At 43.4% G+C, this 27001-nt stretch overlaps 1 protein-coding gene across 1 annotated transcript in view; it reads left to right on the top strand.

Annotated features, from left to right (window-relative positions):
• The window catches only part of ntng2b (netrin g2b), an 80409-nt gene that overhangs the window by 8438 nt on the left and 44970 nt on the right, over positions 1–27001 (top strand). The window contains exon 3 of the mRNA XM_034095956.2: positions 17008–17651. Within this exon, the coding sequence (XP_033951847.1) occupies positions 17008–17651 (644 nt within the window). The remainder of the gene's footprint in view (positions 1–17007; positions 17652–27001) is intronic.

The raw sequence follows: 27001 nt of genomic DNA, 5'->3' as shown, positions 1-27001 counted from the left end.
TAGCCCTCTGTCAGAGTCCCCTCCATAGTAGCCTACATAGCCTAATGCATGTTTTCTGCTATCTTTGATGAGTGATAAAAAGACAATTTTACCATTAGTTCTTAATGATATTGATACTGTTGGACTCAGTAGTCTTACACCTACTACCACAATTCAATGAAGTAGCCTACTTCTAGTGTGTTTGTTGTTTTTGTTGAAATCCTCTGTGTCCCCTGCTTAGAACAAAATCAAGCCACTTCTGCTAAGTTTGATGAGGGAAAAAATGATTTTTTTAAAATTTGAAAAAAAAACTCGAGAGACGGCCGAGGTGAGCGCAGTGCAGACTCGCTGTATAGTTTAATTCTCCTAACATATGTTGTACATTTTAGACACAGGCTTATTATATTTACAGCCAAATCACTTCTGCGAGTTTCGCCCCCCCCTTACTGAATGTACCCCCATACATTCTTCTCTTCCATACATATATTGTCTTATTGTCTTATATGCATTAAAAAATATATGAATATGAGAGCAAAATGTACATGTGTGAGTGAAAAATGTATAAATATGTGAGTGACAATATATGAATATGTGCATTGAAATATGATAATATGAGAGCGGAATGTAGAATGTGTGAGTGTAAATATATACGTGTGTGAGAGTGAAAATGTATGTATGTAAAAGGAGAAAGTATGTGTGTAAGAGTGAAAATATATGTATTTAAAAGGAGAATGTATGTGCGTGAGAGGACCAGTATGAATCACGGCCTGTACGCCCCCCCCCCCCCCCTGCAATGTAACACTTCAATTTCTACCCCCTGTTTTCTGTCTTTATGTCTTGTCCTTATATGTTTCTTGTTAAGCGACCTTGGGTTAATGAAAGGCGCTATATAAATTAAAGTTATTATTATTATATGTCCCTATCAATTTTGAACACAATGTTACTCCCTTGCATATACACACTCATGTATGTACACTTGAGATTACACACACAGACATCCCCCCTTCACTCAGGGTAACAAGAATCTCCTGTATGATGGAAAATCCTCCAACAAAATAAAAGATTAAGGTTATAAGTGAAAAAGCAATATCCCTCTCTCGTCCCCTCTGTGGCTCTTTTAATGGGGAGGGTCATTTCATTCGATGTTTCACCAACACAAAATAAATTGTATTCTCTGAGTGTGTCCCTTCCCTTATTCCCCTTGCTGGCAATATAACTTAGAAACTTCTATAAGCGGAGGAGGAAATAAAAAGGAGAGAGGGCAAGAAGCTGACAGAAAATATTTTTTTGGGGGGGCTCATAAAAGCAATGAAAGAGACAAGGAAGGGGAAGCAGAGCACTATTTTCTTAATGCATTATTGTTATGATCCTGAAAATGAGCATACTAGGGCCCCGTTAGTATGCTTTTCAATTACAATGAGAATTATGATTAAAACACGATCATTCCATCCAATACCGTCTACCATATTCAATTGCAATATTAGTCAAAAACAATCGCAATTAGTTATTTTATTCCACATCGTGCACATACTGACATATTGCCCAGCCTGCACTATAGCAGTAAAGGCAAACTTCTTCACTTTAGGAGTTGTTAATGTCTGTTTAAAGCACAGTGTTATCCCACCAGTGAAAACAAATAAGTCACTTTAATCGCAGACGCATCATGGCGGCTGTTGTCGTCGTGGAGACAGGATCCCACCGAGGATAATTGCTAGCAGGGCTTAGCGGTGCGGGCCACCTGCCGCAGCAGTTGGCCAGGATCTGTGTGTGTGTATTCAAGCATGTGTGTTTGTGTGAGAGTGTGTTTGTGGATACATCATGGCATATATATATATATATATATATTTATTTATATATATAGTGGACAGAGTGGAGTGATATAAGGAAGACAGGGCACAAAAAGGCTTAAACATAACCCTGAGCGTAAGTCTCTCATGGGGGATTACAAATAATGAAAATCTTCCAGCCTATTGTATATTCCAGCATGTACGTATCCCCTCTGCTGTAGATCATCCGTACGGGCTCTGCAGGTCAGAGGACACTGATGAACATGCAGCTTCTTGACCTAAAGAGAAAAAAGGCGCAAAATATATTCATTGCATTGACCTTTGTTTTTCAAATATTTCATACTACATTACTGGATTTCAATTATTGATGCGTGAATGTGTTTATCAAAGCTTGTAAAGGTGGAACTAATTGTATTACTTCATATACTATTGCGTTATATCCTGACCTAAGATAATACATCATAGTTTATGTGTTAATTGATATATATTTGTATTAGTTTATAATTATGAAAATTATGTAAAGTAACTAGTAAAGTGTTAAATAAATGTAGGAGAGTAAAAAGTAAAGTATTGGCAACCAAAATGTAGTGTAGGAGAAGAGAGTAATGCTAAATGGTACTTAGAGTAAGTGCGGTATGGGTCAATGTCAATGTAAAATGCCAAGACATTACACCACTGTTATTAAGTCATGTTAAACAAAGAACATGCTTAGAACATTCATCTCAAAAAGAAATGAGATGATTCGGAGATTCGGCTTTTAGCTCATTTCCATCTGCAGTCCCTGCAGGTACACTCAACCATCAACTCAAATATAAATACAGCAGATTTATCAGTACAACTTTAATATTACAAGCCATTTTAACTTTAAATTAAATTAAGTTCAAGTTATTGTTGACAAGAAAAAACTTTTGTGCAAAAGGTTCAGCTAAAAGCATATTCCAATGCTTGATGGACCACAAAATAAAAAAGGAAGTTTGTGGATTCACATGCACACACACTTCCTCTGTAAACACTGTCGCAAACACACTGAGCTGTACGGAGTGTGTTGTATCTGGGACAGTGTGACAGCACGATCATTTTCAATAGGATTTGTAGGTCAAGGGTCATCCCCAGAACAACAGCCGACTAATCCTGTCCCTTGTGTGTGAACGTGTGTCTGGACTAAGGTCGGGGGGATGCACGAATGGAGGGAACCAAAGCAGCAGGGGGGTACTACTTTACTGTCAACTCTCCACAGCGTAGTAAAAGTACCCTTCATCTAATTTGAATTCGCTTTTCCGGATGCAGTTGTTTATGAACGTTGTAGATTATCATCCTAAATGAGTTTGCGCAGACAGTGATCTCTATCGGAGGGAGATAATTGGGTTAGCAGATAGAGGACAACGCTATGTTGTTCCAGCAAGGAGGGAGACAGATTATCAGCAGTCTTCAGTGCAGGGATACTGTAGTTTAAGTCTTTTCTTCACATAGAGTACACTCAAATAGAAGTACAGATACTCTTGATTATATGCACTAACTCTACGTCTTTACTCAAGTAAAAGTCACTGTCATTGTCATACATACACCAACCGTGTTTTCTGCATGACATTAGGTTGAATCACGCCACCAAACACAGATTCAAACTAAAGCAACCAGCCTGTTTGGAACATGTAAGAAGTAGAAAGCACAGGTAGTTGTATCAAAAGTAAAAAGTTGTCAGAAAAATAAGTAGTGGAGTAAACTACTGATATCAGAAAAATCTACGTGAGTACAGGAAGGAAGTATTAGTACTTCACTACTTCCCGAGCATCACAGCGTCTTGTGAACAGCTTCCCTCAGCCCCGGCTCAGCGGTTGCTTGTTTGGACTTTCCCCACCCGGCGTTGTCACCATAAATCAGATGATTTATAATCTCGGCCTCGAAAGATTGTAACTTTTGCTTTTGTTATTAGACCCCCCCCCCGGTACAGTCCAATGGCTTTATACAGAGCTTGTCTGTCGCTTCCTGGCAATAAGACGTGAGAAAAGTGAGTGTCTGAAAAGGTCGGTGACATATGATCTGTGCTTGCTCTGTACATCGATATTATGCAGTATTGCTTTCACGTTAGAGCTTACATCATACAGGGGAAACTGCTGTTTACAGTGATACTGCACCCAGCATCTTTGAGTATTGGACAAACAGCCTTTGGAGGTTACTGTAGAAGCCTGAATTCATGTTAGCAACAATAGAAAGTATTAAAAAATCCATAGAAACTTCTCAAAATATCCACTCAACGTCTCGTCCTCACAATCACTGTCAACCCTTTCCAAATACCAACTTACTTTAAAATAACTTTAACGCCTTAATGGATGATTTTGAGGTACCAGAAATATATATTTCTTTGAGAATATCACTTAAACAGTCATTATGCAATATCATTCTGCTGTGCTGAACTGAAAGCATTATAATATATCATCCATTACTTCAATTTGTGGAATTCATATTTTCAGTGGAACGTCAGTATCCCTAGTTATAGCAATTATTTGATAAATGGCTATGAACAAAAATATATTTCCAGATTCTTCGCCCATTAAGACTTTATTTTTGTAAATCTTCCTTGAGTTTAATGTTAGATATTGTTAAGAAATCTCTAGACATTATCAGGGAAAAAGCACATTAATCAAGTGTATTATCATCAGGGCTAACCCTAACCCTTCAACTGCTTAATATCAAACTTGATCATTCAGAGGAATATAAAATACATTTCATTAACTTTTAAAATGAAAGCCGTTCATTAAACTTGTTAGGGATTCAAAATGCTGTTATATTCCAAAGGTGCTCAATACAGCACTTACAGCAACAGCCACACATATTTTGTACACCTTAAAGAAAGGCTTACCTCACAATTAAAATAATTGTTATAGTTTTAGCTCTATTTTGGATATTTTAAGCACTTTACCTTGTCCTCAGACAGCCTTTTGCAATTGGGAGCTAAAGCCTATTAAGCGTCCTACAACACCACCAGACTCCATTGACAAAACCAGCAATTTAACATGCAGAACACAGGGATCACATGCCTACCTCTGCACCGATTGGTTAGTTGTTTGGTGTTATTGTGTGACTTTGCTGTTTTAAATGGTTATTTAAGATTCACCATCCACATGTCCTGCTATAAGTCAAATGAGCGTTTTGGTAAATAGAGTCTGGTGGCTTAAAAAGAGATCAGAACTATTGCAGGGCGTTTGAGAGAGGGACGGAGTTTGGCAATATTGCGGAGGTGGAAAAATGAGGTTTTTACAAGTTGACGGATGTGGGGCTCGAGGGAGAGGGTGGGGTCAAATATAATGCCACGGTTGCATGCCTGGGTGGAGGGGGAAACAGGGGTGCCATCAATGGTGACTGCCAGGTTGGGGGTTTTGCTGAGGGTGGATTTGGAGCCGATGAGGAGGAGTTCAGTTGTATTGCTGTTGAGTTTGAGGAAGTTGTGTTGCATCCAGGATTTTATTGCAGTCAGACAGGATTCGATGTGGGTGAGGGTGGGGTTGTGGGGGGATTTGGTGCTGAGGTAAATATGTGTGTCGTCAGCGTAACAGTGAAAGTCCAGGTTGTATTGGCGGAGAATCTGACCAAGGGGGAGGATGTAGATGATGAAGAGGAGGGGGCCGAGTACTGAACCTTGGGGAACACCTTGGGTGACTGAAGCTGTGGCAGAGGAGTGGTTGTTGAGGGAGATGAAGTGGGATCTGTCGGAGAGGTAGGACTGGAGCCACCTGAGTGCAGTACCTTCGATACCGATGTCCTGGAGTCGGGTAAGCAGGATAGAGTGGCTCACGGTATCGAAGGCTGCACTCAGGTCGAGGAGGATGAGGATGTTGAGGGAACCGGTGTCAGCAGAGGTGAGGAGGTCATTGAGGACTTTGATGAGTGCCGTTTCTGTGCTGTGGTTGGGACGAAAACCAGACTGAAGGTGTTCAAAAAGCTGGTTGGTTTGGAGATGGAGGTGGAGTTGTTTGGACATGATGTGTTCTATTGTTTTTGAGAGAAATGGGAGGTTGGAGATGGGACGGTAATTACTGAGGGAGGAGGGATCCAGACCGGGTTTCTTGAGGATGGGAGTGACAGCAGCAGTTTTGAAGGCAGAGGGAACGGTTCCTTGGGACAGGGAGGAGTTGAAAAGGTTGAGAAGGTAGGGGCAGAGGACGGGGAGGCAGGACTTCAGTAGAGGGGTGGGTAGAGGGTCAAGCAAGCAGGTCGTGGGTTTGGAGGAGCTGATCAGTAAGTATTTCAGGGGGGGTAACCAGAGTGAACTGGAAGAGGTGGCCGTGGGGAGGAGGGCTCGGGAGGTCCAGGGAGATGGGGGGGAGAAATTGTGGCGGTGGATGTTAGGGGACGTGTATGTGTGTCAGATGCAGTGGATAGGGAGAGATTAATGGCAGTGATTTTGTCAGAGAAAAACTGGAGGAATGAACTGCATAAAGTGGAAGTGGAGGAAGGGAGGGTGTCAGCACGGGGTTTGAGGAGCTTGTTGACAGTGGAGAAGAGGGTCCTGGGGTTATGGGAGGGGTCGGTAAAGATGGTCTCTGTAGGTAGTAGGGGTGTAACGGTACACGTACCCGTACCGAAATTATTCGGTACGGGCCCTTCGGTTCGGTACACGTGTGTACCGAAGTGTACCGAACGAATATAACGTTAAACGTAAAAAAATTGAGAACGTGAACAACTTCTTGAAAGTAATCTCAGGTGCTGCGTCGCAGCATTCAGAGTAATTTGCACCCATTGTGTTCAACGCATCATAGAGCGAGCAAGTCATTTCATTGGACGAGCTGGTCAGAGGGATGCGTTCAAATGTAGTCAGTAATTTGTGGAACTGTCGAAATGGCGAACGCAGATAAAGTTGAGCTCGAAAATCCTCCAGCATCATTGAAGTCTCCGGTTTGGGAACATTTTGGTTTCGCAGTTACGTACAAGGATGACGGACAAAGACAGGTGGACCGAACCAAAGCTGTTTGTCGGCATTGTTCAACTAAAATTGGTTACGCGGCTGGCAATACATCAAACTTGCACACTCATTTGAAAAGGCATCACCCAAACGTGAATATCACCGGTACCAAAAGAAAAAAGGCTGAAGTGCAAACTCCCGCTAGCATTTAAGCCTCCACCACTCGCAAAAAGTTCAGACCGAGCCAAAGCTATTACAAACGGCAAATATCCTTATGTTGCCATGTTAGCAAAGCGCTACCTGGCTGTATCTGCTACTACCTCTGTCCCTAGCGAGAGGGTGTTCTCCACGGCAGGAGACATTGTTAGTGCCAGCTGATCTGCCCTTTCGGCAAGCAATGTGGACAAGTTCATCTTTCTTTAAAAAAACATGAAATGACAAGCAAGTCCTAATGTCAAACTGGCTGCTTAGGTACTAGTACAGTACAAATACAGATTATTTCAGTTCATCGAAAAGCTGCACCTTAATGTTTATTTTATTATATTTTATATTTATTAGAGTGAATATTCATAGTTTAATAATAATTAAAAACCCAAAACTAATAGTTTATGTTTTGTGAGTACTAGTACAGTAAAGTTCAAATACAGATTATTTCAGTTCATCGAAATGCTGCACCTTAATGTTTATTTTATTATATTTTGTATTTATTTGAGTGAATACATTATTCACAGTTTAATAATAATTTAAAAAATATATGTTATGTTTTGTGATAATTTTTTCTGCTGTACCGAAAACGTACCGAACCGAACCGTGACCTAAAAACCGAGGTACGTACCGAACCGAAATGTTTGTGAACCGTTACACCCCTAGTAGGTAGTGAGATGGAGTTTGTAGGATTCATGGTGAACTATGAGGGATGATTTCACTTAAGCCCCTGTCACACTGTCCCGAGATTAACACCCGATGGACACACGATAAAGGAAATGTTCAAATTCGGCTCTGATCGTAACAACATCGCGCCATTCGTGAGGGCATCTTAAGCCATCGTATGTCCGTCGGTGGAATTTCTCAGGCTCCGGCAGCAACTTCGTGAGCGGCAACTTCGTAAGGCACTCGTGAGGGCATCTTGTCGAATCGTGTCATCTTCGTGTTATCATCGGTGCCATCGGGCATTCGCCCTCACTCTGATCGGGGCGAATGCCCGATGCCACAGATGATAACAACATGCCCTCACGATGGCCTTACGAAGGGCAAAATTGACACACAAATTCAACACGAAAATGAACCTTCGCAAGGTCCTTCGGCAATTTTTTGGCATGCCAAAGATTTTCCCACCGCTCACGAAGTTGCTGCCGGAGCCTGAGAAACTCCACCGGCGGTCATACGATGGCTTAAGATGCCCTCACGAATGGCCCGATGTTGCTACGATCAGAGCCGAATTTGAACATTTCCTTTATCGTGTGTCCATCTGGTTGTTTTATTGCAACAAAATCATGTAAACATATTATGTAAATAACCCAATTTGTGTTCTGTGAAACTGAAAAGGATATAATATATTATTTTGAAGGCGAGTTGACAGGAAGTTGTTGTTGCTATGGAAACAACATTACTGAGAAAATGTAATATTTTCTACATATAAAGACGGATAAAGTAAAGAACAAAGTCTGAAGATATCAGTACAGTATCATAGTAATGTAACATAATTGTTTTTGTTACTTTCGTTGCAGTTGTATGTCTTAAATGTAATGTAAATGTTGCCTTCGTGTGTGGTTCGGGGCCATCTTCGTGCGAAATTCACAATTCCATATTCGTGTGTCCATCGGGTGTCAACTTTGGGACAGTGTGACAGGGGCTTTACGGAGTGCAGGGGTGAACCAGGGTGAGGAGGTTTTAAAAGTGACATTTTTCCTTTTGAGGGGGGCCAGGCTGTTGAGGGAGGCGAGTAGGGTGGAATTAAGGTGGTTGAGTTGGTCATCGGATGAGCTGAGGTTCGAGTCCAGGGGGAGAGTAGAGGATAGCAGGTCAGAGAGGTGCTGGGGATCGACATAGCATAAATTACGGAAGGTGATGTTCCTGGATGGGGGGGGGGGGGGGGTGGCAGATGGGGGAGGCGATGGTGAACTGTATGAGTTTGTGGTCAGAGAGGGGAAAGGGGCAGGGGTGGAGGTCGAGTACTGGGAGGTTGGTGGAGCAGACAAGGTCAAGGATGTGTCTTTTATCATGGGTGGGGAAGGTGACATATTGGGTAAATGAGAAATTGTCCAGAAGGGAGGAGAATTCAGAAGCGAGTTTGCAGATGGGGGAGTCCATGTGGATGTTGAGGTCGTCGAGGAGTAACAGACGTGGGGAGAGGGATGAAGCAATGGTGAGGAGTTCAGTGAGATCAGAGAGGAAGGAGGGGTGTGGTTTGGGGGGGGCGGTAAATGAGGATAACTGTCAGTGAGGGAGGGGCTTTGAAGGCGAGGAATTCGAAGGATGGTAATGAGGGGAGGGTGAGTTCTGTAGTCCGAATGTTGTGGTTGTAGATGACAGCCAGCCCACCACCACGGCGTGAGGGGCGGGGTTTAATGATGTAATTAAAACCAGGGGGGAAGATACTGATTGAGGGAGAAGAAGTCATTGGGTTGTTGCCAGGTTTCAGTGAGCAGAAAGAAGTCGATGGATTTGTCCAGAATTATTTCGTGGAAGATGTGGGCTTTATTGTTAAGTGACCGGATATTGAGGAGGGAAACATTGGTCAAGTGGGGTGTTGGAGGGGTGGTGGCAGGCTGGAGAGGTATGAGGTTGGCCAGGTTAGCAGCGTGGGGGTGGGCACGAGAGGGGGGGCAGTGGAGCAGAGGATGGGGGCTTGATGGTTGGGCTTGGATTGTTCATAATTTAGCAGTAGATCAGAAATGTATTTTGGGCCTAAACCATTCGAAGCTTTATAAACCAGCAGCAGTATTTTTGAAATATATTCTTTGATACACAGGAAGCCAGAACAGGAGTGATGTGATCCACTTTCTTAGTGTCAGTGAGGACTCGAGCAGCGGCGTTCTGAATCAGCTGCAGCTTTCTAATAGATTTTTTAGTGAGACCTGTAAAGACACCATTACAGTAGTCCAGTCTACTGAAGCATGGACAAGTTTTTCCAAATCCTGCTGTGACATTAGTCTTTTAATCCTAGATATGTTCTTTAGGTGATAGTAGGCTGGTTTAGTAATTGTTTTAATGTGACTGTTGAAACTCAGGTCAGAGTCCATGACTACACCTAGATTTCTGGCTTTATCTGTTCTTTTGAACATTGCAGACTGAAGCTCAGCGCTAACTTTTGCACGTTCTGCCTTGGCTCCAAAAACCATTACCTCAGTTTTGTCTTTGTCTTTGACACATCCAGTCATTGATTTGTTCAATGCACTTACTCAGTGTTTTAACTGGAGAATAGTCTCCTGGTGAAATGTTTATGTAATTGTGTGTGTCATCCACATAGCTATGGTAACTTATTTTGTTGTTTTTCATTATCTGAGCCAGTGGTAGCATGTAGATGTTAAAGAGAAGAGGCCCCAAGATGGAGCCTTGAGGAACCCCACATGTCATATTTGTATATTTGTAGATATTTACCTATAGAAACAAAGTTGTTACTGTCCTTTAAGTAGGATTCAAACCAATTTAGAACTGTTTCCGAAAGTCCCACCCAGTTTTCTAGTCGGTCGAGTAATATGTTGTGGTCAACAGTGTCAAACGCAGCACTGAGATATAATAATACTAACACTGAAGTTATGCCACTGCCACAAGAGCAGTCTCAGTGCTGTGGTTTGGACGAAAGCCTGACTGGAACACATCAAAACAGTAATTTAAATGCAAGAAATTACTCAGCTGTTGAAAAACTACTTTTTCAATGATTTTACCTAGAAATGGAAGGTTTGATATGGGCCTGTAATTGTTCATTACTGAAGCATCTAGATTATGCTTTTTTAAGAGCGGTTTAATGACTGTAGTTTTCAGGGCCTGTGGAAAAACACCTGAGTGAAGAGACTTGTTTACTATTGAAGTAGATCTGAGGCCATGCAACGAAAAACATTTTTGAAAAACCCTGTTGGAATAATATCAAGGCAGCAGGAGGAGGATTTCAGATGTTGTATAATGTCCTCTAGGTTTTTATCATTAATCTGATGGAATTGTGTCATGGTGTTTGAATTGATATTAGGTGGACACAGAGACAAAACATTTGCTGTACCTGATGCAGAGCCACTGACTGCTTGTCTGATTTTCTGAATTTTGTCAGTGAAGTGGATAGAAATTCAGAGGCTACTGACACTGGGGGGTTAGTTAGTCTGTCGACGGTAGCAAACAAGGCACGTGCGTTGTTTTTGTTTTTGGTAATGGTGTCAGAGAAGAACGATTGTCGTGCGTTTTTCAATTCCAAATCATAAAGGCCAAGTCTCTCTTTATAGATTTCAAAGTGCACCTGGAGATTTGTTTTTCGCCACCTGCGTTCAGCTTTTCGACACTATTTTTTCTCTGCTCTCACGGTCATGGCCTTTCTCCATGGAGATATTTTCTTGCCAGACACTTCCTTTACCTTAGTTGGAGCAAAGGCATCTATAACATATTTAATTTTTTAATTAAAATGATCTACTAGCTCATTTACTGAAATGTTAGCAGGGGCAAGTGTGGAAGAACAATTCTGAGTAAACATTTCCCTAGTATTTTCAGTTAAACATCGCTTTGTGCTTACCTCTTTTTGAAAACATTTGTGAACAGAAATAGAGCTCTCAAAGAACACACAGGAATAGTCAGAGAGCGCAACATCAGTCACCACAACCTTAGAGATATTCAGACCCTTTGAGATAATTAAGTCCAGAGTGTTCCCCTTATTGTGCGTGGGCTCCGTCACATGCTGAGTCAGTCCATAGCTATCAAGAACACAAAACAGTTCTTTAGCCCCTCTGTCCTGGGGGTTGTCAACATGGATGTTAAAATCACCAACAATGACTAGACCAAGGGTCTGCAACCTTTTTGACCAAAAGAGCCATTTTGCTCCTTATTCCAAAAAAATGTTTTGTCTGGAGCCGCAAAACATAATTCATAGCTTGATAGCTAATAAAGTTGTATTTATTGTTATATCAGACAAAAACTACAGGTTTTTTTGCATTTATTAGGCTATTTATTACATTATATAAAACTGTTAACCTCTAATAAGAAACAAAGAACTCCTATAAGGAGAATTAAAGATAATACACAGGTCTACTTTAAAATAAATTAAACACAGCACTTGGGGAGTCCACTGCACATTTGAAGGAAGACAAATATAACTAAAATGGGCCCACTTTGAAATAAATAAAACATATAGCTGCACCATAAAAAGAGTTAAAGGTAGGGTAGGTAAGAATGGAGAAACCAGCTCGAGTGCTCTAGAATTTGAAAATACACAACCGGAAAAGATCTGCCTTTTCCTTCAGACTTCCTCACAGAGCCCCCCTCCTCCAACACACACGAACGCGCACATGACCAATGAGGGCACGATATAAGTTTGTGCCCAGATGGAAGGCTGACAGGCAGGTAGGCCATCCAGTTATTTTAGCCGGGCCGGCTCAGATGATTGGTTGTGCTTTTTACAGCGCTACGGCTTCCAGAGATTAATTTTTTTTATCTATTTATTGTCAAAGCATTTAATATATTCATTGCTATCGGGACGTTAAGAGCATTGCATGGAATATAACAAAAAGTGTTTTCTGAAATAAATTACACACCCCATTGAATTATGACTGAAGATCGTCAGCTGTCTTCCTCTCCCGTGTTTTTCCTCCAATACGTAAAGGCTGCAGCACCTTTGACAACTTCTCTCTACATATCAAACATACCGGTAAACCAGCATTGTTTGCTGTGAAAGCAGATAACTCTGTCCACGCAGAATTAAATCCTGTGTTCCTCCGGTACTTTTCTTTGATTTATCCATAGTTCGCTCATCGAGCCGGGGGTCAGGTTATTCGCCTGCAAGAAAAGGCGCTAGCGCGGGACCGTAGCAGGATGTGACGCATATTTTAGTTAAAAACGGTTTTGTTTTTTATTTATGTGTCAAAGTATCACCTCAAAATACGAAACATTTTCAACCATGCAACAAAATATAAATAGTCCTACAAATACTTTCATTTTATTTCCTTCTTATTTTTGTCTAAGCTCAAGGGAGCCAGAGCAGAGGGCTTAAAGGGTTGCCGACCCCTGCACTAGACTGTCAAAGTCAATACACACTATAGACAGCAGTTCAGTAAAGTCATCACAAAGCTTGCACAGTATTTGGGTGGTCTATAGATATTAAGGAACAGAGCTCGAGAGGAGCATTTCAGCTGAAGGGCCACATATTCAAAAGAAGCAAAGTTCCCATAAGATGTCTTCCTGCATTGAAGGGAATCATTGAACAGAATAGCAACTCCACCTCCTCTCTTATGCATTCTTTCCTGACTCATAAAACTGAAGTTGGGAGGGGTTGATTCGATAAGAACAGCTGCACTGTTATTTTGTTCAATCCATGTTTCCGTTAAAAACATAAAATCAAGATTGTGCTCAGTGATAAAATCATTGATTACAAATATTTTTCCTGCCAGAGACCTGACATTTAATAAAGCTAGTTTAAGTTTGTTGAATACACTATCACTCAGGTTTTTTGTAACAAGCTGTGGCTGACATGGAATCACTGCAAAATTAGATAAACTCACACGAACGTTTGAGCGCTTCCTGTATCTAAGCTGATTCACCGCTCTTAATCTATTACCTATCAACACAGATATCGGCAAAGCTACTGGCAGGCAGGGCCCCGGCATGTCCTGGAAAGAGTTGAGAGTGCCATACGCCCTTGAGCCTGGACCCAGCATATATCAGTCAGTGTTTGCGTTTTTTACACACACATTCTTATCATGGCCTCAGATTTGGAGGTGCTGATCCTCATCCCAGCCGCTTCACATTCGGTTGCGAACCGATCCAGTGAGTGCTGAAGGTCGCAGACCGATGAAGCCATTAGAACCACATCATCTGCAAAAAGCAGTGGTGCAATCCTTAGTCCACCGAACTGCAGACCCCCTCCCCCACGACTACGCCTCGAAATCCGATCCATGTATATTCCAAACAGGATTGGTGACAAAGCGCAGCCCTGGCGGAGGCCAACCCTCACCGGAAATGGGTCCGACTTACTGCCGAGGACCCGGACACAGCTCTCGCTTTGGGAGTACAGAGATTGGATGGCCCTGAGTAGAGACCCCCTCACCCCATACTCCCGCAGCACCTCCCACAGTAACTCCCTGGGAACTCGGTCATACGCCTTCTCCAAGTCTACAAAACACATGTAGACCGGATAAGCGTACTCCCAGGCCCCCTCCAGGATCCTTGCGAGAGTAAAAAGCTGATCCGTTGTTCCACGACCAGGACGGAATCCGCATTGTTCCTCCTCAATCTGAGGTTCGACAATCGGCCTGACCCTCCTCTCGAGTACCTTAGAGTAAACTTTCCCGGGGAGGCTGAGTAGTGTGATGCCTCTGTAATTGGCACACACCCTCTGATCCCCCTTTTTGAAAAGGGGAACCACCACCCCGGTCTGCCACTCCTTCGGTACTGTTTCAAACAGCAAATAACCCATTATTTTAATCATATTTAATATTTTCTCTCCATTTTCCATTTCGGACAAACATTATATTGTTAATTGTTATTATTTAATGAGGTACATTTTTTTGTGTGTAGATATTTCTATGTTATTTCCATTACTTTACCAAACAGTGTTTCTAGATGAGCTGGTCGCAGTCTTAAACATTACAAATAGAAGCCGTAATATCACGAACATCAAAACAGTAAAAGGAACAAAACAGAAAAGAAAGGGGAGGAAGAAGGAGGTGCAGGAAGAAAGGAGGATATTTTAAGACACACTCTGCACTACATCAGGAGCTTGTTAAGAATGCAGTAACATTTAGAAAGACTATAGGATTCCCAATAAAGAAAAGAAGAAGGATAACATCAGCTATAACATCTCATCAGTTTGGTGTACAAAAACAAACAAAAAGGAACTTCACAGGCATCAGCAGCTAATAAGTAACCTACATTGAATTGATAAATTGTATTTAGAGTAGAAAACTGCTTGCTAACTACTGTAGCTTTGGTTTGTTTGCTGCAAATGAAATAAGCCAGTGGCTTTACTCAACAAAGTGTACAGTTTGGCAATTTATACAAATAATAGCCCCTTTGGTGCAATGAATGACTCACTGATTATCAGACAACATAATAACTCCTTATCAGTCTAATTAGTATATCCTGAGGATATCCTGAGACTTCTGGATGTGATACAATCTAAACAGCGTAGGGCTGCTTTTTGCAAATGAAGCACCAGGAGAGATGGCTGCGAGGATCTCAGGGATTTCATTCTGTAAATATTGAACTTCTGTGTGTGGTGAAGATGTCAGACAACTAGCTTACACCAGTAAGCTCTATCAAATTGACTGAAATGTCTGCAAATGTCTCAATATGACGAGCCAGAATTAAGGATTCTGGGAAAATTATTCGAGGGGAAGGATTTTATTTTAAAGTTAGAAAACTCTCCATAAAAAGTTATGGAAGGTGCGTGGCAATCTGTATGAGCTGAATGAATTCATCTCCTCGTTAGGAAAAGGAGATTTGCTAAGAGGCATGTCTTAGTGCAGGTGGACAGGTGGAAAGAGGATGTGTGTGTGTGTGTGTGTGTGTGTGTGTGTGTGTGTGTGTGTGTGTGTGTGTGTGTGTGTGTGTGTGTGTGTGTGTGTGTGTGTGTGTGTGTGTGTGTGTGTGTGTGTGTGTGTGTGTGTGTGTGTGTGTGTGTGTGTGTGTGTGTGTGTGTGTGTGTGTGTGTGTGTGTGTGTGTGTGTGTGTGTGTGTGTGTGTGTGTGTGTGTGAATACTCCTGTTGACTTCAGAGATCTGTAGAGGGGGTTGAGAGTCTTGGCATCACGATGAGAGGCAGATCCATCATCTGGGGTTGAAAGTGCAGCAGCACTCTGTTGTCTCTGCAAAGACAGTGATGGTGCACAATCCTCTTGACCTTCACACTTCTTGTTGTGCTGTTTGGCAAGTTTACTTTGAAGCTCTCTGTCCCTTGGTGCTTTGGTGGCGAGAGGAAGGCTCTCCTCATTTAGATACACGACTTCCTCTGTGGGTTTGTTAAATGACATGGTGAAATGAAGATGTACAGCCACACTTTACATAAAAGATTAGGAGGACAAATTGTGATTCCTGTGCTTAAGATAGCTTTCACTTCCCTTATCAGAGACTGCATCTACAAATCCACTCTAGCGCTAAACGTTTTGCTGCGAGACATTTGGTTCTCCCAGGAATTGAGACATTTTAATTACATTTAGACAAAGTGAGCTGTGTGAGGCTGGATTATCAAATGTGTAAAGCAGGTAACTGCCGCAGGGACCCATGTTCACTGTGTGGCAATTACTTTGTAGTAATTTAATTAATTGCCATTTTTCTGGGAAATGTGCACGATCAAAAGACTGTATACACTCAAATATGAACCCTGACCTTCATTATATCAGTTCATATGATGCTTATATATTGTTTGCCAAAAAATACCAATAGCTCACAACAAAAAACTGCATCAGTTGTTGGTTTGTAGTGGTTAGTGCAGAATATAATGAAAGTGCCCTGTGTGGTCTGCTGTGTGCTCTGGTGGGTACTTACAGGACATGTGACCAACACAACGCACAAAGAGTGTTGGAAGCTGGGTATAGATGTATTGTGTGTCCTTGGTAGGTTCATCTGTCTTTGAGTTTGCAGCTTGTTTAGTTACTTAGTAAGTTAGCAACACTTACTAGCATTCAACAACTATTGTGGCTTTGTTACAGTATGTTCAGTCAATCTGCTGAGAGGACTTGGTTATATGTTTTGTATATTGAGAAAAAAACGATGTTCAAGGGTTCAAAAAGGCTGTCAATGTGAAGGGAGGAAAGAGACAAAGATACCTTTTAGCACCAGTTCAACAAGAAGACATCGCCTAGATTTGGCAAGAGAAGTGGAAGATATGCATCAAATGATACTTTTCTTCAGGTCATTGTAGGGTATTGGATTGAGAGTATTAGCTGGAAATGCTACGGACTAACAAATCACAGTTTAAATCTCTTCACTCTAACCAGTGAGTAAACTGCAGAGCCCACATATTCTGAGCCCAATTGCACCGTAGGGTTAACAAATTATAAATGGACATGTATGTATTTCTTTACTGGATAATAAGTCCAAAATTAGAACAAGTACCAACAGTATTCTTTCATCATTTCTGATTTAAAAACATGTATTATCTCGAAGCAGCCTTACTGATGCAATATTGCTCTGTTTCCCCTCTCTCTCGTAGGAGAACCCATATCTGTGCAGTGACGAGTGCGATGCCTCTAACCCGGACCTGGCCCACCCCCCCCAGCTGATGCAGGACAAAGAGCGCACCGGCCTGCTCACATACTGGCAGACGGTGACTTGGAGAAGCCACCCCGAGCCCCTGCTGGCCAACATCAGTATGTCCTGGAACAAGAGCCTGGAGCTCTCCGACGACATCCTGGTCACCTTCGAGTACGGCCGCCCCACCATCATGGTTCTGGATAAGTCCATGGACCACGGGCGCTCCTGGCAGCCCTACCAGTACTACGCCGACGACTGCGTGGACGCCTTCAACATGCAGCCCAAACTTGTGGCCGACCTCTCGCCCGCCAACATCACACGGGTCATCTGCACCGAGCAGTACTCGCGCTGGGTCGGCTCCAAGAACGACAAGAACGTGAAGTTCGAGGTGCGGGCGCGTTTCTCTGTGTTCGCGGGGCCGCGGCTACAGAACATGGACAGCCTGTACACCCGCATGGAAAGTATGAAGGGATTGAGGGACTTCTTCACCTTCACCAACCTGAGGATGAGGCTGCTCAGGCCCGCCCTCGGAGGCACCTACGTCCAGAGAGACAACCTGCTCAAGTACTTCTACGCCATCTCCAACATCGAGGTACCTGCCAGGTGAGGGTCAAACTGCTAAGAGACGCGTGCTGAATGTTCACTAGTTCTACCTCAGTTATCTTCACTTGGAGCACATTTGAACGCCGCAATGTAATCTAAAGTCGTTGGTTACATTTTGGAATAAGGTATACCAAGAATGTACAGAAAGAGGAAATGAGGGCTACATTATTTAGTGAGATTATAATAATGTTGTGTGAAACTCCGGTTGCAGCTTTAAAATGTTTGGCAACCAAAGTCGGTGGTCACAAAATTCAGATGCAAGAACTTCAGAAGCAAATGATCACAATGGGAATGCCAGCATAACTCAAGTCTACAAACAAATCAATCAACATACGATTTTATATGATGCAAAATACACTAGCTGGCAAATCATTATGCAGGCACCCTTTTTTAATTAAAGTCCACAAAAAGCACACAGAAAAAGTGCAACAATGGAAACTGAACAATCTGTGGGTTTATATGATGCTGCTCTAATCTCGTTTACTATTATTCCAATTCTTGTGTGTCAGTCATCCACACCAATCAGAAGTGCTGTGCTCCACATGTACCAGCCAGTGTTAACCAATCAGAAGTGCTGTGCTCCACATGTACCAGCCATTGTTAACCAATCAGAAGTGGCCCATGATAGAAGGTGATAGACAGATTGATCCAATCACCTGCCAAGTATCTTTGAAAGTGCCTGCCCTTTCCAAATGGCTTCCAATGGAGCTTTAGATGCTTTGGTGAAACGTCTGAGTCAGGTTAGCACTGCTCCATCACGTGTTTCTATCACAGGGTGAATCTTAAACTGAAGCTTGACTTTAAAGCAACGGAAGTTTCATGTAAGTTTAGTTCTTTCACTCGTAGCTCGGGCTGCGGGGTGGTAGAGAAGGGAGCACGTTGATGCGACCTTCCTAGCCGGAGTTATGGCCGCATTTTACAATAAACTTCCGTTGGGTCGCTTCAAAACAAATATCGCAATTCGAATCGCAATATTTGTCAGAAAAATCGCAATTAGATTTTTTCCCAAAATCGTGCAGCCCTACGACACACACACACGCACTCACACACACACACACACACACACACACACACACACACACACACACACACACACACACACTCACACACACACACACACACTCCCTGTCTCTGATCCCGGGCGTTAAAGCGACCCTCCTCCTCTGATGAACATGAATCCTGCCCGTCCTGTGTCTCGGCCCGTGAGGACAATGATTAATGACAGAAACGCACGGCCTCGGTGGTCTAACGTACACCGCGATGCACTCCCTGCCAGGGGGGCCGGGAACCCTTACAGGGCAACTTTGTGACAGTGAAGGATGTTCAGGGCCATCACACGCCTGCTTAGCATCAACAAGCCATCTCTCCCACCTTTCAGAATTATCATTCCAATCAATACGGGAGGCTGACATTTGAATGGTATTTAACATCCGTGTTGGGATGGCCGGGAACACGCGCGTGCGTGCGTGCGTGCGTGCGTGCGTGCGTGTGTGTGTGTGTGTGTGTGTGTGTGTGAGGTATGGTGTGTGTGAGAAGGAGGGAAAGTGAAAATGAGCGACTGTAGGTGTGTATGTGTGTGTAGAGTCGAAGTATGGGGGGTTGTTTGATGAAGACCTGAGTGGATGCTGACACAGCACACACATACACACGCACACACGCACATGCACACACACACACACATACATGCACACGCACACACACACACACACACACACACACACACACACACACACACACACACACACGCACAGCCCTCTGGCACTGTGGAAAGGGCCTGCAGGTATTGATCACAGCCACTCTTCAGGCTCAGCACAGAATCAGAGAGCAAGGCAGCGATACCCCGGGGGTGACACAGTCCATCACCACGCCAATTTAATCATCAACCAAACCGGTTTTGAAATATGTGTGCTTATTTGTATTTATGTAGCAGTCCACGAGTGCACCAGATCTAAGATTTGATCATCCGTCTCAGAGTCCCTGCTGTGCCGCTTTGCTTGAAACACTCCCAAAAAATCTCTCCTCATGTTCCTAACGTCCTCTCCTCACCCGGAGACAGGGCTGGTGGTCGGTGTCAGTGTGTGCTGATCTGGTTGCGACTTTAAAGGTTTGGCAACCGAAGTCACTGGTGGCAAAATCAGATACAAGGACTGAAAGAGCTCAATGTCACAACGGGAATGCCGTCATGACAACATCTACAAACAAAACAATCAGAATACAACATGAAATGATGCGAAGCTGGCAAATCAGTATCAAAAAACACACAAATTGAAACAATGGAGACTATTAAGTGTGGAAACTGCTTTTATTTCTATTTACATAGCACTACAATTCATCACGCATACATCAGAGCGAGGCAGCGATACCTTGGGGGTGAACCAGTCCACTGCCAGACCCTCCACCTCCACCTGCACCACTCGCAGCTCATTTCATCATCAACCAAACCGGTTTTTAAATATTTGTGCTTATTTAATTTATTTAGCAGTCCACGAGTGCACCACATCTAAGATGCTATCATCCGTCTCAGATCCCCTGCTGTGCCGCTTTGCACTCCTCACCCTCCTCACTGAGGCTGGTGGTGAGCGCGGCTGCAGATAGTGTCAGTGTGCTGGATCTGGTGACAGAGGACCCAGATTTAGCTCCTGTGGAGATGACCGGGTCCAGTCCGTCTTCCGCCCCGGCCACCCACACCTCCCGTAACATAATCACTAATCAATGAGTTATTCTGGGCGGCCGGCAGGAGTATTAGGTGATAGTGGGTGGGGGGTCTTCAACAGTACAGTACAATCAAGAGTGTCTGATGCTTACGGCTGGGAAATTGATTCTGGGGGAGCGAGACGATTAGTCAATGTTCCCTGGACAAAAGGCTAAGCTATTTCATCTCATCTCATCTGGCCTTAGTAACATATTGGGATTTCCAATGCTTAAAATTTGAATAATGAATATTCCTCTCTGCTGCTGCTGCGGCGGGGACACGGCGCTGAAATGGGTTTTATATGATCAAGACCGAATGGCAGTGTACCTAAGGTCGCGGCAGTAATGAGATACGCTGGTGTTATCGATGGAGAGAGGGCTGTAGTCACTTCCTGGCCGTATTGTGTGTCCCCGGGCCTCAGGCTGTGGATCTCTGGCTGCACCCAGACAAAGTCATTATTATTAGCTAAGTCTCCTTAACGACCCGAGTTGAGCCTGGATGCATACGCCAAAAAAAGACCCTTTTTGATCATCAGCCGGTGTAAGATGTTACTGCTATGGGACGTGTCTCTTTTATCTGCATGGTCAGAGTCTCCAAAGAGCTGCTGCAGGTAGTAATCCAGGTACTCAGGGATAAATAGTGCTGCTTTATCAATACATACGTAACCTGAGAGCCCATTAAGTGCGAACGCAGGGAGGCTGCACATTTAGATTTGTGGACACAATGAAAACACTTGTGAGAGGGCGTTTGAGGTCGAGGGCAGCCAGAGGGGCAGCACGGATGTTAAAGAGGAGAAGGTCAAACAGAGGCAAAGTAAAACTGGATTCGATGTATTCGATTATTGTATGATTCAGCATCGCTCACTGTGTCGCAAAGTTCTGCCAAGGTGAACTGTAATGAGCTACATTACTGACTACAATGCAAACTCCGAGCCAAGGTGTTCTGGGTTTTGAAAAGCCTCGGGCTCCATGCTCATTTTACCGGCTCTATTCAAACCCTTTAGATGTGGACATTTCCATATCACTGATGGGCCTTGTGAAAGCCATCTCCAGCCATCAAATATAGAGTGGCAAAGCCTCAACTCTATCATCATTTACATCAGGGAAATCATTTCACCGGGAAGCTTAACTCAGAAGCGCAGCTCTCAAATTCCCCGTCATTCATTGGACCTCCATTTCTGTCCCCTCTGTCCCATCTGTCAGCCGGACTGCGGCTGGACTGCAGGCCGGCCTGTAGTCTGCATTATGGATTAGACGCGGGGTCATGGATTGGGCCCTTTTTAATGGAATAAGCAGCAGGTCGTACGGTGGGTCCTTATAATGGAATAAAGGAAAGGCTGTAAGCCCAGGAAGAGCCAACTAAGTGGATTAGGGCGAAGACGAGAGCAGGAGACGGAGCAGCATGAGTGTTCCTCTCCGGCTGGTAATCGCTGCAGCATCAGGTCTTCTTCTCCCGACCTCTCTGTTTGATTTGATTGGCTGACGGGGGAAGAATGACATTTAAGAGAAGCCAAGTATGAGTGAGTCTTACTCCCCCGACATCAGTCTGCTGAGGGAAGAAACGCCCGGCACATGGGCAACATTACAGCACTGATTCTTTTCCAGAATGACTCATTGAAATTCACATTTGAACGTATTGTGAACAAGAAATTTGTATTTCATTTTATTAATAGTTTATTAAAAAAAAGGCGGTACATTTTTATTAGTATTCGTAATTGACTGTAAAACTACGGAGCAAACCAGCCAAGCCACAACTAGAAAAAATAAATTAGTTAAATTAATTCTGAGCAAACTGGAGTGAATGTATTTGACTACTTTAATGATTATAGTCCTATTTCTTTATAGTTTAGGAATTAACAAATGTAATTTCCACTTTTGACAACTTCTATTGTAAATTGTAACACAACGAAGTGTCTACTCTACGGTGATGGTAGCAGCTCTGAATAGGCTGTGCGCTGTTTACAGTGGGGCTTTAAGCTAAAGCTAAGCTAAAGCTAAAGCTAACATGCAAACCTGTCAAAACGATCAGTACTGGCCAGAGTACCAGAAACATGAGTAACCAAAGTTACTACAATGCATCTAATTACTTTTAGGACATACACAAACCTACGAATGTCAGCTTCATGCTTTCGCTCAGGATCACCGACGCCATTTTGATTCATCATCTGAAAAAGCATGAATGTCTGAAACTACATTGTGTGCCACTCCATCTCTAAGATATTTCAGTCTATACAAAAGTGGCAATCCTACTAACTAAAATATCAACATGTTCACCCGACAGCAGACAGCCTGGCTAACTATGAGGACATAATACAACATTAGCTTAAGAAACAATAAAGTGATTCTGTTCTGTGTGCCCTAACCCCTGACGACATTTGTCCCAGATATGGGCCAAGTCTTTTCTAAATCTTTTATCAACAACGTATTATTTTCCAGTACTGAAAATGCAGGCCGATCAGGCAGAAAACAAGCCGTATGAAGGCTAATGATATTCAGTGTGTTTTACATGGTCATGTTGTTTCATGCCTGCTTGACTCATGTATCCGTCGTGTGTCTGGTTCTCTCAGTGCCATCCTGCCCCCCCGCTGACACAGCTAATATGCTGCTGAGAGCTTTAAGCTTTCCATCTCCTCACGCGCTGAAACAGACTGGCAGCAAAACTTTACTTGCTGCTGATTAGCATGTTGCACAGAGAAAACAGTCACAGCTGTTTGTATGACTTCTATATGTCTCCTGTAGGTGGTCGTATACTGTGTGTGTCTGTGTGGTTATATCATGACAGCTACTGTAGAGCGGCAACAGTAAAACAATTGCAATGTTCACAGTAGAGACACCAAATACAAGTATGAACCTGAACATGAGCATATTACGTCTCAAGTCAAGGTCCAACTCCAATAACATAAACCTTTATTGACTGTTTGATTCTGTCATTGCCTGCTGACTCTTTGAAACAGGGCCTTTTCTATGTGGTGTCGGGCAAACTAGAAACAAACACAAACTATAATTTAAATCAGGGGTGTCAAACTCAATTTCATCACGGGCCACATCAGCATTATGGTTGCACTCAAAGGGCCGGTTGTAACTTTAAGACTATAAAAATACATATATCAATATTTTAGATTTATAAAATAATGTATTATATGACATCATTGTCTCTGCATTGGATTATTATAGGATAGGGTAATAACTTCATAATTAACTAGGTCTGAAAGCAGAAGTCTAGGGCAAATAATTGTAAGTCTCTTCATTGAGAATGTCACAAAATGATTTAAAAAGAAAAGCCAAATCCCCCAAAAAAGTGACATTTTGAAAAAAAAGTCAAATCTGAGAAAAAAGTCAAATTGGAGATGCATTGTGCTCCATGTATGGGCAACGTGTTTCTGTAAATCGCCATGTAACCGTATAAAAAACATGATATTCTTTGCAAGCTCTTGTGGGGCCACATAAAATGAAGTCGCGGGCCGGATTTGGCCCCCGGGCCTTGAGTTTGACACCCCTGATTTAAATGGTAAGGGAACATTCTCAATTAAACTTGCAAATCAGAAACCTTGAGTGACCCTGACGTGTGCTTCAGCAGCCATTGTGTTTCCTGAAGGATGGACTAATTAGACTGAATGGTGACCTGCTACAAAGGATTCTTGTTTCACTGGAAGCCTGAGTGAGGGTGAGGGCAGATCGTGAGGACGCTCTGTGGCTTCCAGGCGTGTCCATCATCTTCACAGGAGAACACATGTTTCATATCTGCTCCATTTTTGGAGCCTCCAGACTTTTCGTGTCCTAGTGACTTTGGAGACTGTCACCACTCCTTTTTGAATTACACCAAAGTTTTCTTTTGTGTCCTTCGCAGAGTGAAGGTGAGAGGATGCTAGGTGTAAGCCTGGATCAGGGGGAGAGGGAGAGAGAGAAAAGACAGAGGCAGATGATGGATTAACTCCAAGTTTCATGGGACTAGCTGGGGTTTGTGATGTTGTGATGAATGGTGCGAGGTGGGTTGCTCTGTAAATATTATTCTCCGGATCACACGGCCGCCGCAGAGCAGAGGAACAGCTCTGCCTTTCACCCCGGTCTATTCTGTTTCATGAGGAAACCGCTTTGCACTTGAATGTTGCCCCCTTTCCCCTCATGAATGAAATATACTATCCATGCTTGATGTGTGATAAAGTGTGTGTTCTCGCAGGAAAACCGTCATGCGTGCTCCCCCCCCCCCCCCCCCCACACAGTTCAGACTCCTCCTCTCCGAGCTGCTCTTCCTCGGAGGTTCGGAAACAGATCACTTTTTAAATCATTCATGAGCACTCCCCAGAAAAGAAAGGCATGCAGAAAGCTGGGGGACCGCAATGAGGACAGTGTCATTGTTCCGCTCATATGAGATGATTTATGACACAATGGTTGTAACTGATTTGATAATCAGTTTATTTCCCCTCAGAAGGGAAGAACGCTCAAGTCAGCGATTTTGCCTGTTTTCCTTTCATTCCCTGTCTTTTGTTTCACAGATGAACGTCTCTGTTTTCATCCCCTGCGTCTTCAATAGATTTCTTCCTCCACCTCCCCTCCTCTCCTCTCCTCTTACTCATCCCGTAAATATCCTTTTAAATTCACAAATACAATGATAAAATCTGCTCCGTACCTTACCCAGCATCTGGTGAGAGGGGAATCTCTTGATACCGCAAGCATGCTTTAAAGCTGAAAAGCATGCTGGGAATTGTAAGTGGGAGAACATGAGGTAGAGGGAGGGTGTCCTTGGCCACATTAATTAGTATGGCATTATTACAGGCATGGCGTGTTCAAACACACACCGAGAGACTCTCCTGCCGCTGCCATTAGACACAGATAAACAACTCATCGGTGAGACGCAGGGAAGTCAGTCCGTGTGTGAGGACAAGAAACCAACTGCGTCTGTGATCCGTCCGTCTTTGATGTCAGAGACGTTCGCTTTTACCACAGCGTCCCACTGGGCCGGGAGGAGAAAGTTGTTCGTCCAACTAAACAAGACAGCAGCTGATGTCGTGTGGGGCGTCGTAAAGTTTGGAAACACTTTGAAATAAAAACATAAAAGTGTTGTAATAATGAGTGAGGAACAAAACACGAGATATGGAGCAGATGAATGGAATCTTCAAAGCAGACGTGGCTCGTTTGGTCGAAGTCTGAAGTGCATTCTCCTTGGCAAGTTGAGTCCTTGGTTAAAGAGGACATAGTGTGCTAGTTTTCATGTTCATTTGTATTTAGTATTTAGTGCCTCTCCTGTGACATGTCTCCATGTGCTGCAGCACCTCTTTTCACCCTCCGTCTGAAACCAGAGCCCAGTCTGCTCTGATTGGTTAGCTGGCTGGCTCTGTTGTGATTGGTCAACCACTTAGAGATGTCCCGCCTCTTAGCCTATCACGTACAATGTATTGGGCTAGCAACTAGCGCTAGCCAATAGAAGCGTGAGTGATGTCACTATGTTCCAGAAGTAAACACATAGAGTGGAGCAGTGTCAGGCATGGGGGAAGTGTGCTGGAGAGAAACTCCCTCTGGAGGGCACACAGGGAGTCGAGCCCATGTACATGCGCAAACACCGATACAAACACACCACAGGAAAGCTAACATGCTATGCTAAAAACTAGCCTTACTGTTTCGGCCCTTAGCGTAGCCCTTAGCGTAGCCCTTAGCGTAGCCCTTATATCATTGCTCACTTTGGTGGATCCTAGCATATATTCTATTGAAGTATTTCTGCAGCTTCTCTGGTTCAAATTAGATCACTTTTTTCCCAGGATGTCAGTTTTTGAGCTACATCAAAAGCCGAACAGTTGAGGCTTGTTTTTAGCATGTTTCCCATGTTCCCAAGTCATCTCCAACCATTCCCACATACTGTGTGCAGCACCTCTCATCAGGGTGATACATTATCTGGGACCGGACAGGACAAGTGAGTGAGATTCAACACCTGCTGGAGATCTGCATGGACAGATTGAACTGTCCAGCTGATCATTGAATTGCTCTTGGGAGTAACTCTACTCGTGGCCCTAAATGGCACACGTCTGAAACCTGCTTCAGTACCCATCCGTTCAGTTGCTTGCCACGAAGCACATTCACACACAATCCTTCATTCGCTACAGCGTCATATTAAATCTGCACAAACCAGATGTCATTTCATTAATTACTAAACCATGTGGGGCCCTCGCCACACACGAGTATCATTATGTGGTCAGTTCATATATTAATGTAATCTCTAAACAGTTTCACCACGAGTAATTCACTTATATTGAGCAACATATGATAATGTGCGAGTTTCCTGCTGCGCTCAGGGCGTGGGTAAACACTGTCCTCTCTGGGATCTTTCACACAAAGACCCCCAAGTTTTAGTTCTTGCACTAATTGTCTTGCTAACTGCACTGGTGTGTTTCTGAAGCGCTCCTTCCCGTGCTCTAGCCGGCGGCTCGGGCAGTCCTCCCCTCTTTATGACTAATGATGTTCTTTCAGTCTCAAGGTTTTCGCAGGATAATTCTATTAACCCCTGTCCTCTGGTTGATCCCAGCTCGGCTCCTCTTCCCCGGGCATCTCCCCCTCCACTGAGTCTCGCTGGAATCAGACACTAATACACACACCATCGTGCAGGACACACACATAATGGAAGTGTGTGAGCTTGAATTTGGGGAGACTATCTACAAATTAGGTTATAT

The sequence above is a fragment of the Pseudochaenichthys georgianus genome, chromosome 12 (genome assembly GCF_902827115.2).
Source record: "Pseudochaenichthys georgianus chromosome 12, fPseGeo1.2, whole genome shotgun sequence".
NCBI classification, from domain to species: domain Eukaryota; kingdom Metazoa; phylum Chordata; class Actinopteri; order Perciformes; family Channichthyidae; genus Pseudochaenichthys; species Pseudochaenichthys georgianus.
This window is presented reverse-complemented; position numbering and strand designations above follow the sequence as displayed.